This window comes from Rhinolophus ferrumequinum (assembly GCF_004115265.2).
Source record: "Rhinolophus ferrumequinum isolate MPI-CBG mRhiFer1 chromosome 15 unlocalized genomic scaffold, mRhiFer1_v1.p scaffold_54_arrow_ctg1_1, whole genome shotgun sequence".
Lineage (NCBI taxonomy): Eukaryota > Metazoa > Chordata > Mammalia > Chiroptera > Rhinolophidae > Rhinolophus > Rhinolophus ferrumequinum.
This window is the reverse complement of record NW_022680357.1, coordinates 4,372,027-4,384,087: the sequence shown is the minus strand read 5'-3', so window position 1 is coordinate 4,384,087 and position 12,061 is coordinate 4,372,027. Positions and strand designations below refer to the sequence as shown.

Here is a 12,061-nt window from a genome sequence, read left to right as displayed (position 1 = left end):
AGGCCAGCCTGGCAAGCAAGAGGCTGGGGAGCCTTGTGGGGAGTGGGCCCCATCCTGGTGAGGGTGATGCCTGGATCAGGACAGGGTGCACAGAAAGAGGCAGCAACCAGGCGGACACCCAAATCTCTTTTATTGGAGGGGGATGGGGCACTGGAGGGTGGGCCCCAAACCCTCTCACTGCACGGCTTGTTCATTGGCGCTGCTTCCTGAGTCCTGCGGCTTCATCACGTCGGGCAGCTCCGGTGGGCTGGAGAAGGGCTCGATGCGCAGGGCCTCAAATGTGTCATCTGGAGAGGAGAATGGGAGAGCTGGAGGGGATGGCTGCCTCTAGGCATCTGGGACCCTCCAAGCAAACCCCCACCCCCACAAAGTCTCCTGCACAGCCGATACCTCCTTCATCCAACTGCCTGGACTGGAGCCCTACTGGAATGTCGCCCACCTTCCACTGCCCCGGCCTGCCATCCTGGGACCCTTTTCCTCACCCCGTGTTGTTCCCTTCACATCCCTTCTCTACCAACCAGTGATCTTAAAAATCAAACCAGACTATTTCATCCCTGCTTAAAACCTTCCAATATACTCTGAATAAAATACCAACTCCTTGCCATAATGTCTCTCCAATCACTGACTCGTGCTCTCCATATTCCCATATCAAGCTTATCTGCCGCAGGGCCTGTCACTTTGTTGGTCTCTAGCCTGCTACTCTGACGTTCAGTGTTCAACCCTTCACATCACCTCAGAGAAGCCTTCCCCAGCCACCCATGTAAACGATCACTGCATCCAAATGCCCGGTGTGTTGCCTTAACCACTAGCCAAAATGACCATTGCTTTTGGCCAGCTGCTTGACCCCCACTAGAACAGTGGCTCCAGGAAAGCTTTCCCTGTCTTGTTCCTGTCAGCACAGGGAAGGAAACCCCCTTCACTTAGTGTTTCTCTTTGTTTTCTTCTACCTGGGAGACTTTCCTCTACCTGGCTCAGGGTTCTGGACTAGGCCCGCCAGGGAAAGTTGGCCCTATCTGGTGACAAAAATTTGGGTTGTCATAATTTGGGGTGCAAATAGCATCTGCTAGATATATGGCCATCTCTGGTAGTGGTCAGAGACGATGCTAAGAGTCCTGCAACGCACAAGACAACAGCACGTTATTACCCAGCCCCAAATGTCAAGTGCTGAAACTAAGACACCTCACCAGCTGAAGAACTAATTCATGTTCCAAGCCACAGACGGACAGTGATTGTTCTTGCCTTCGTCATCTTTCCCACTCTTTGGAAGTAAAGTCTGGATAATGCCATTTAACACTTGATATGAATACTGGCATCTTCCTAACAAGCCCATTTTGGGGCGAGGACACAGACCTGTGTCTTGTCCTTCCACAAGCTGCACAAAGAAACAATTACCCCCCAGAAGTGCATTTTTGCCCATGGTGGAAGCTAAGAGCACCCAGTCCACAGTCCACACCGTGACCCCTGCCATCTGCAAAGTAGGCCTATCAACATACTCCAAGAGTTGCTGCAAACCTATAGGGGTGCCTTTGTTCAAGTGAGAAAGGGACACTTCCTCCAGGAGAATGGTGCCGGGGCTGGCTTAGGAAGCAGAAAAGATGAGCTTTTAACCCTCATCTGTGCCATTCAGAAAGGCATGCCTGTATCAGCTCTGCACCTGCCTCGGCATCACTGAGGGTCAGTGGGAACTCACTGAAAGGCGAGTTTTCTAAGATTTCTGTTTGCTGAGCACTCAAAGGCTGGGGCCTGAGGGGCGTGGGGGCTCAAGCTGCCTGGCTGTGAGGCTGCTCCTAATACCACACTCCTTCATGAAGACAGGAACCCCAGGCTGGGAGGGGTGGATTGTGAAGTAGCTGCCTGAAGACAGGTGCTAAGGCCTAGCACACTTACGAAACTGAAAAGTGGCTAAGGCTGTACCTCCCTCCTTAGCTAGAAAAACAATTCCTTGTAACTTTACCCAAGTTTACCCAGCTATCCACATAGCCCCTGGGTCCACAGCTGTGAAAACACATAGCAGCTGTTAAAAAATAAAATTCAAATCTCTCTTCTAGGGGAAGGAGGTACACTGGACGGAAGTACACCACTCCCAACCCTTGTGTTTCTAAATTTTGGGCTGGGTGGCGCATGGTTGATGAGGATATAGGCTCTGGGGCAGGCAGGGCCAGGACCTGACAGTTCCAGCAAGTGACCTTAAACTTCCCAGAAGTGGCTGACTCATCCTTAAAATGGGCACAATACAAGTCTGGCCTCACAGAGATGCTGGGAGATTAAGTGATGCACTGCAAAGACAGCATCTGGTGTGGTGTGTGGGAAGGTCCCAGCTGCCTGCTTGTGAACCATGGCTCCCCACGTGCCTTCTGGCTAGGGTTTCCAGGCGGGAAGTCCCACCCATTCGCAGGAATTTTTTTCACTTTCCCGTTCCCAAATCCTGAGAAAAGTTGGTTGGGAAATCGGGAAAATCGGCTCCTTGAACCCAGTAATACCCACAATGGAAAATAAACACACTATTCACAACGTATCTCTTAGACATTTTTCCTATTTATCGCTAGGGTTTCCAGAGGGGAATTCTCACCCATTCTCGGGAATTTTTTTCGCTTTTCTGTTCCCAAATCCTGAGAAAAGTTGGTTGGGAAATCGGGAAAACTGGCTCCTTGAACCCAGGTGGTTGGTAGTATCGGCCATCACTTTGTGGAAATGATTCATCGTGGAGAACAGAAAACAGTTTATATCTCGGGAACGGGAAAGTGAAAGAAATTCCTGAAAACGGGCGGGAATTCCTGTCTGGAAACCCTGCTCCTGGCAAGCCTCAGTGTCCACGTCTCCAAAATGGGGATGGCGGGGCTTACCTCCCAGAGCTATCGAGAGGATCAAATGGTATGTTAGAAATAAAATGCAGAGCTCAGCACCAGGTACTCAGTAATCAGTAAGTCCTCTGAGAGGTCCAAGATGGTGGTGGCAAAGGAGGCTGAGCTCGCCACCTCCCATGCTCAAACTCAAACACATACGTCTATAGGGAGCCATTACTCCGGTGAGACAACTGAGGGCTGAAGGAACAACTTCTGAACAACAAACGAGAAAGAGACCGAACAGAGAAGGGTGGGAAGCCTCGAGGGGAAGCCACGGGAGCTGTCCGCCAGTTGTGAGAATTCTCCTGGCCAGAGGACCTGGTGAGCACCGCTATTTACATCCCCCTAGGGAGGGTGGGGGGCTCTATTTGGGTGCTTTGGTCTACCTGCCAGATCACTACTCGGTGTTCCTGACTACACTGCCCAGTCTTTTGCCTCCCAACAAGGAACAAGCAAGGAACAAACAATCACCACAAAGACCTGGCCTCCCTGCACATTAATTATAAAGGGATTAATCCAAGAAGAGGATGTAACAATTGTAAACATCTACGCAGCCAACACAGTAGCACCAAAATATATAAAGTAATTATTACTGGACATGAACATGAAGGAAGAAATCCACAAAAATATAATAATACTAGGGGATTTTAATGCTTCACTCACATCAATGGATAGATCATCTAGACAGAAAACTAAGTAAATAATGGTTTTATATGTCACATTAGACCAGATCAAATTAACAGACATTCTCAGAGCATTTCATCTAAAAACTACAGAATACTTATTTTTTTCCAAGTGCATATCCTCCAGGGCAGATCATGTATTAGGCCATAAAACGAGCCTCAATAAATTAAAAACTAATGAAATCATAACAAGCACCGTTTTCAACAACAATGGCACGAAACTAGAAATCAACTACAGGAAGAAAACTGGAAAAAACACAAAGATGTGGAGACTAAAGAACTTGCTACTAAACAACCAATGGATTAGAGAGAAACTCAAACAAGAAATCAAAAGCTATTTTGAAACAAATGATAATGAAAACACAACTTTTCAAAATTTATGGGATGCAGCAAAAGCAGTTCTAAGAGGGACGTTCATAACTATACAGGCCTACCTCAAGAAACAAGAAAAATCCCAAATAAACAATCTAACTCCACAGGTAAAGGAACTAGAAAAAAGGACAAACAAAACCCAAAGTAAAGAGAAGGAAGGAAACAGTTTAGATCAGAGCAGAAATAAAATAGAAACGTAAAAAAACAATACGAAAGAGGTTTGTACCTTCCCAACCAACACCACAGAAACACAATCAATACTACGCGCAGCCCCTCGCCTACCGCGGCGAGGGGCCGGGCCTGCGGGGGCAGAGTGGGAGGGTTGGGGGCCCGGGCGGCGACCTGGAGCGGTGGTTGGCGTCGGGCGGTTTGCCAGGTGGCCAGCGGGGATCCCCCATCAGAGCGGGCAGCGCCAAGATTCTGCCTCCCACAGGCGGACCACGAACGCAGGCCGGGCGGCATCCAGGCAGGGGCTGTGGGACGCGGCCCCAGGCACTCGACCCCACGCCTCTATCCTTCCTCCAGGTACCTAGCGCATCCTGGTGCACAGGTTTCAAGACCCCTGGGGGTTGCCCTTCCTCCGGTCTGCCCGTGGGGAGTCAGGTGACCTGGCCCTTCTCCCTACGGACCCCGTCGCCCCCAACCCTTACTCCCACCCCCCTCAGGTGCGGGGGGTCGTGGTCACACCACGCACCCCCCCCACCCCCGCCATGTCCATCATGGGGCCTGGCGGGCATGCGCACAGCCACTCCGAGTCTTCAGGAAAGGCCAAGATCCCCCCAGACGCCTGTGGGGTGGGAAAAAAAAAACACTACAGGAGGCGGCCGGATGGCTCAGTTGGTTAGAGCCTGAGTTCTCAACAAGGTTGCCAGTTCAATTCCCACATGGGATGGTGGGCTGTGCGCCCCCTACAACTAAGATTGAAAATAGCAACTGGACTTGGAGCTGAGCTGCGCCCTCCACAACTAGACTGAAGGACAACGATTGACCATGGGTCCTGGAAAAACACAGTGTTCCCCAATATTCCCCAATTTAAAAAAAATACTACAAACAATATAAGCTAACAAATCCAATCTAGAAGAAATGAATAAATTTCTAGAAGTATATAACCAAGACTAACCAGAAAGAAATACAAAATCTAAACAGACCGATTATAGTGATACTTTGGTTTTCGAACGTAATCCATTCCGGAAGACCGTTCGAATTCTGAAATGTTTGAAAAGAGCCGACAGCGAGGCCTCAGGATCTTGAACTCAGCGGAAGCCGCGTGACATGTTCAACTTCCGAGGCGTGTTTGAAAACGGAAGCATTTACTTCCAGGTTTACAGCATTCATAAACCGAAATGTTCGTCAATGGAGACGTTCGAAAACCGAGGTACTACTGTACTAGCAATGAAATTGAAGCAATAATAAGAAAACTCCTAAAAATAAAAATCCAGGACCAGATGACCTCACAGGTGAATTCTACCAAACACTCAAAGAAGAATACCTATTCTTCTTAAACTATTTCAAAAAATTGAAGAGGAAGAAACGCTTCCCAATTTATTCTACAAAGCCAGCATTACCCTGATACCAAACCAGACAAAGACATTACAAAAAAAGAAAATTATAGGCCAATATCCTTGATCAACACAGATGTAAAAAATCTCAACAAAATATAGGCAAACCAGATACAACAACACATTAAAAGGATTATACACTATGACCAAATGGGATTCATCCCAGGGATGCAAAGATGGTTCAACATCCATAAATCAATCAACATGACAGATCACATTAACAAAATAAAGCATAAAAACCATATAATTATCTCAACAGATAGAGAAAAGCATTTCACAAAATTCAACATCCTTTTATGACAAAAACTGTCAACAAATTGGGTATAGAAGGGACATAGCTCAACATAATAAAGGCGATGTATGACAAACCCACAGCTAATATCACATTTAATGGTGAAAAGCTTGTCAAAAAAAAATAAAAAAAAAATAAACAGAGCCACTGTTAAGATTGAGCCAGAGCTGCCACACCAGAGGAGCTGCCTTGCACGTCTTATACCTCAAATGTTTGGAATAACTTTCTAAGTTACTGCAAAATAACCTTTGGACTGGGCCCAAAGAAACATTATGCCCCAAAGAACTGTTTGAAAAGATAACAAGAAAGCAATGATTATGACTACTGGATTGAAAATTAAAAACATTGTTTAAAATTAATGTCACTGTGTTATCTGTACCAACAGAAATGCCTCCTTTCTATAAATATAATTGTTTCCCTTCCCTTTCTCAATACCCATTGTCTCTGTCTTCTAATTGGAACATTATTTGGGCTTCTGAAAGAATTGATGCTTCCCGAATAACTATTCTTTTTTTAATCCCAAATAAATGTTTGTTGCATCTCACACTGAAAGCTCTTTTTATTTTTAGGTTAACAAGCTTAAAGCTTTTCCTGTAAGATCAGAAACAAAACAAGGATGCCCACTAACACCACTTCTATTTAACACAGTATTTAGTATTGTTAGTCCTAGTAGTCACAGCAATCACACAAGAAAAGGAAATAAAAGGCATCCAAATTGGAAAGGAAGTAAAATGCTCATTATTTGCAGGTGACATACTACTATATATAGAAAACCCTGAAGACTTCACCGAAATAAATACATAAATAAATCATAAAGTTGCAAGATACAGAATCAATATACAGAAATCTGTTGCATTTCTATATACCAATAACTAACGACCAGAAGAAATTAAAACAATCCCATTTATAATTACATCAAAAAGGTAAAATACCTACAAATAAGTTTAACCAAAGAGGCGAAAGATCTGCACTTTGAAAACTCTATGACACTGAAGAAACAGAAGAAAATACAAATAAATAAAAGGATGTATCTTCCTCATGGATTGGAAAGATACTGTTAAAATGTCCTCATTACCTAAGGCTATATACAGATTCAGTGCAATCTCTACAAAAATACCAAAGGCATTCTTCTCAGAATTACAACTAATTCTAAGTTATATGGAACTACAAAAGACCCTGAATAGCCAAAGAAACATTAAGAACAAAGTGGGAAGTATCATGCTGTCTGATATCAAACTACACTACAAAACTACAATAATCAAAACAGTATGGTACTAGCATAAAAACATATATATATATATATATATATATATATATATATATATATCAATGAAACAGAATAGAGAGCACAGAAATAAATCCTTGCTTATATGGTCAATTAATCTACAACAAAGAATGCGAGGATATACAACGGGGTAAAGAAGAGTCTCTTCAATAGGTAGTATTGGAAAAACTGGACAGATGTGTGCAAGAAAAAAAAAAGGAAGAAACTGGACCCCTTTCATGCACCACATACCAAAATAAACTCAAAATGGATTGAAGACTTAAATGTAAGACCTGAAACCATAAAACCCCTAGAAGAAAACATAAGCAGTAAACTCTTTGAAATCACTTAGCAGTATCTTTTTGGATATATTTCCTTGGGCAAGGGAAACAAATGAAAAAATAAACAAATGGGATTACACGAAAATAAGTTTTTACACAGCAAAGGATACAGAGCAAAATGAAAAGACAACCTACTGAATGAGAGAAGGTATTTGCCAAGGATAATCTGATAAGAATATCCAAAATATATAAGGAACGCATGCAACTTAATACCAAAAAAATCTGAGTAAAAAATGGGCAGAGGACCTGAATAGACATTTCTCCCAAGAGGCCATACAGACGGCAACAGACATGATAAGAGGCTCAACGTCACTAATCATCAGAGAAATGTAAATTAAAACCACAATGAAATATCACCTCCTCTGTCAGAATGGCCATCATCAATAAATGAACAAACAAGTGCTGATGAGGATGTGGAGAAAAGGGAATCCTCATGCACTGTTGATGGGATTGAAAACTAGTGCAGCCACTGAGGAAAGCAGTATGGAAGCTCCTCAAAAAATTAAAAACAGAGGTACTATACAATCCAGCAGCTCTACTTCTGGGTATTTACCCAAAGAAAACAAAAACACTAATTCAAAAAGATGTATATACCCCTATGTTTACTGTAGCATTGTCAGTAATAGCCAAGATACAGAAGAAACCCAGATTTCCATCAACAGATGAACGTATAAAGAAAAGGTGGTACATATACACAATGGAATATTATTCAGCAATAAAAAAAAATGAAATCTTGCCATTTGCAATAACATGGTTGGACCTAGAAAATATTATACTAAATGAAATAAGTCAGACAGAGAAAAACAAATACCATGATTTCACTCATACCTGGAATCTAAAACAAAACAAAACAAATGAATAAATGAAACAAAACAGAAACAGACCCATACAGAGAATGAGCTGATGGTTGCCAAAGGGGAGGTGAATGGCGGAGATGGGAATTTAAAAAAGTCCTCTGTAAAGGTAAGCTGGTATCTTGACTAGGAATCTTTGAATCATGTATGATACAGGCTTCAGTTTCTACACGCATGTTGTTTGCTTCTCTTTTTTGTATGTGGGGAAACAAGTACACTGTCACAGGATACTGCCTGATGTTTGTGGTCTGGGAAGACACTGTACCTGAAGGCTTGGAAGAACAACTGCAGGATCCTTTGTGACCCCTTTCTTTGGCTGTTTCCACCCTGCCCGGCTGCCCCTCTCACCTGCCCGGAAGGCCAGCCCCACGGTGGCTGGGGCCTGCGGCCTCGCTGTTTGACTGGTGAATCCACATTCGCCCAGTGTCTTGCCATCATCCAAAAGCTGGTCATCCTGAGGAAAGAGGCAGGCAGGGTCTCAGGACAGGCCCCAGGAGGATCGAGTCCCAAAGACTTCTCTGGTCAGCAACTACACTGGAAGTCAGAAAGGGTAAGAGAGGCAGCCCAAAGAAGGGCCCAGGGCCACCCCAGAGTTTATCAAACACAGTTTCCAGAGTTACACTCAAGACTTTCCAAATCAGAACCTCCCAGGGTAGGGTTCTGAAATCTGTCCCCCCTCCACCCCCAACTCCAGGCGAATCTAATTTCAAGAGCCTGGCTTCAATCCCAGCTCTGCCACCCTAGACAAAGTGATCTTTTTGATGTGAGTTTCCTTATCTGTAAAATGGGAATTACTGGAATTCCCAACTCAAAGGGCAGCCAGGAGATTTCAATGTGTGAAGGAGTACAACACATGGAAATACCACAGAGACCAAGAAGGATCCTTATCAGGGATGCCCCAGGAGGTATCAGGGAGGAAAGGCCTTTAGAGACCAAGGCAGTGGAGGTTCAGTTGGGAGTGAAAGGCCAGGTTCCCAGTTAGTTTCCAGGCAAAATTACATCAGCACCCTTAGGTGAGGGCCCTCATGCTGCCAGAGACTTCAATCAGGGGCTGACACACCAGATTCCCCAAAACCCCATCCCATCCTTGCTGGATAATAGCTGGTTTGTAAGCGGGGAATGGGCGGCGGGGGAGGGAGGTTGCTTTTCGAACATCAGCAGCAGGTTGGGGAATAATAAATAGCGGTTGGGTAAAGAACTGGGAGACCTGACTCATCCTGACACTCTCCATTTTTGTCTTTTTGTACTAAGGAGCGTGTGCGGGCAGTGTGAGTCTGATGGGGTTGCAGAGGATTATGGGCACGGGGATCAAATCCTCCCTCTGCCAATGACCTTGGGCTGTTAAGTGGCCACCTCGCCGAGCCTCAGTTTCCTTAACCATAGAGTAGAGATGTCACGGGCCTGCGTGTCGCGGGTGGGACCGTTCTTAAGTATCAGATACTATGACCCCCAGCGCTCAGCACAGGGCCTGGCGCGCGACTTTAAAGCCACCTTTAGTCGATACCTCCCGTGTAGCTAGAGCTATTGGTGATTCATCTCCCCGAGTCGGAACAACAGCCCCTATGCGGGGGAGTTCGCCACTGTTTACATCAATGACGCGGCCGCCGTGCGCCCACGGCCAGACTCGGGACGGCGGTTCCGGGCAGCGCCCGCCCCCGGCACCAGCCCCGGCCCTTGCCCGGCCTCCGCCCGCCTGGAACCGGCGGGGCCGCACCTTGTACAGCCGCTGCTCGTCAGGCGGCCGCTTGAGGATGCCTTCGACGATGCGCTTCAGCTCGAACACGGTGCTCGACTCCTTGGCATCCGTGAAGATGGTAGTTTTGTGGCGCCGGATCATGAGGAATACGTCCTAAGGGCAGAGGGCTGGTGTGAGCGCAGAGCCCGGGCACCCCGCGCGGCCGGCCGCCCCCGCCGCCCCCGGCCCGGGCCCCGGCCCCGGCCCCGGCCCAGCGCCCCTCCCCCCGCGCCCGCTCACCATCGCAGCGGCTGCCTCTCCCACTCGACGCGCCGGCGCGGCCGCGCTCCGCCCCGTTCCCGGCGGTCCGCGCGGTGGCCCCCAGCGTGCCCCGCGCCCAAGGGCCCCGCCCCTGAGGCCGCCATTTTAAAAGATCAGGAAGCCTTCGCGCTGGCCGAACGTCCGGCCGCCATCTTGGCGCCGTGGTGCTGGGCAGTGCCGATTGGCAGGGTGGCCGAGGTGGTGGGAGACGGGCAGGCCTCGAGCGCTGGAGAGACGCGGGAGGCAGTGGCGCCATCTTGGGAGTGTCAAAGGCGAGGTCCCCGTGTTCATCAGTCGGGGAGGCGCGGGCCCAGCCTTATTTTGAGGGTATTCGGGACTGGTTTCGCGAGTGTAGGGTACCCCGACATTCCTGGGAGAGTGAATAAGTGATGTGTATCTTGGTCATCGGAGGGGCAAGACATTTCACATCTCAGTGAGACCTGGGCCGCTATACTGAGGGGTCTGACTCATGATTCTGAGGCTCCATGGCGGCCATTTTGAGGAGGTTTTAAATTCTGGACTTTCTGGCCACCGTACGGGAGGACTGACACCTTGTCTCTGCCCTAGCCTTGGGTGTAAGAATTGTTTCATCCAATTCAGAGACGCTTTATGATTTGTAAGGACCTCGGGAAGCTGCTGTTGGGGGTAGGGACTGGGTCGGGCGAGCATCCCGGGAAGACGCAGGCCGAAGTTGGTGCTCGGTTGCCCAGGAGGAGGAATGGCGAGCCCCTTAGCCTCACGGGCCTTGAGCACCTCCCCGCCTCTCTGCGTAGGTGGAGTTGAGCCCCGAAAGGGCCTTGGGACTGTATTTCCCTGTCTAGCCGCCCTTTTACGGGGGCATCGCTACCGACAGCCTATACTTCCATCTTGGCTGTTGGACACTGTCCTGCGTCACCCCAAATTACAGTTAGGCTAGAGCGAGGGGTAGAGGCTTTTTTCTCACTTCCCGGCAGAGGGAGAGCAGCCTCAGCTGCATCGTTGCTGGTGTGTGTCAGAGAAGGCGTGCTACGGCACCCAGAGAGAGACGAGCCAGTGGATGGGCCTGGACGGCGAACAGCTTTGCAGTTGTTAGGGCTGCAACTTGAGAATTCTTGAGAGTGAGGGGACTCTGCTGGTGGCCAACCTCACAGGCTGCTCTGGGCTCAGACCAGCTGGTATTCGAGTCCTTGCTTCAGCGCTGCCTGTGCAGCTTTGGGCAGTTAACCTCACGGAGGCCCAACTCCCTCCTCTTCAAGATGGGAGAAGATCCATTTGTAAAGTTTTTAGAGCCTCTCCAAGAGTTAGCACTCAGTAGACGTTTCGTAAACTCTTAACTAGTTCTTTTTGACTATCCTCTGGCTCCTTGGGAGCCCTCTGAAGGCCCTTCCCCTCCTGTAATTCCTTCTCTGCACCCCAGGGCAGCCCTGGCTCCTTGCTAGCACACCAACCCCGTGCTCATCTCTGCCCTGGGTTCATCCTCAGTCATGGGGAGGTGGACACACAACTGATGGGGTGAATCCTTAGTCCAGGCTGAAGATTTCCTTCTTAATCTCATCATCTTTGTGTACAGAGTTGGAGGCTTTTACATACTGTGTTGCTGAGGAAGGAGAAGGAAGGGATGTGGGTGGTGAGGGCCAAGTCTGCAGCCAGCAGACTTCCTAGAATGAGGCAGGTGAAGGTAGAGTCCATGGGTACAGGGACAGGAGGGACCTCCTGTCCACCCGTGATGTTTGAGCTCAGTACAGCCTGGCTACATCTTCCCGAATCTGGGCTCTATTGCCGGCCAGCATGTAGACACCTGACTTGCTGGGGCTGGCCCAGCTGTTGGTCCAACTCCTGTTCACCAGCTGTGGGGGGGTGTGGGGGGGCGATGGGTGG

General features: G+C 47.9%; 1 protein-coding gene across 1 annotated transcript; it reads right to left on the bottom strand.

Moving 5' to 3' along the window:
• Window positions 1-113: 113 nt before the first annotated feature.
• ELOB (elongin B) lies at window positions 114-10,262 on the bottom strand. The gene is made up of 4 exons (XM_033101216.1): window positions 10,184-10,262; window positions 9,923-10,057; window positions 8,557-8,662; window positions 114-287 (listed from the first exon to the last, which is right to left on the bottom strand). The coding sequence occupies exons 1-4, from the start codon at window positions 10,184-10,186 to the stop codon at window positions 175-177; spliced, it is 357 nt and encodes a 118-aa protein (XP_032957107.1). The 5' UTR covers window positions 10,187-10,262; the 3' UTR covers window positions 114-174.
• Between the last annotated feature and the right edge of the window lie 1,799 nt (window positions 10,263-12,061).

Excerpts from the sequence above, each read along its gene's own strand:
- ELOB (XM_033101216.1), bottom strand. Across the intron at positions 8,663-9,922 it reads ACGAGCAGCGGCTGTACAAG|GATGACCAGCTTTTGGATGA; the intron begins GTGCGGCCCCGC and ends CTCTTTCCTCAG. Across the intron at positions 288-8,556 it reads GGGGCTGGCCTTCCGGGCAG|ATGACACATTTGAGGCCCTG; the intron begins GTGAGAGGGGCA and ends TCTCCTCTCCAG.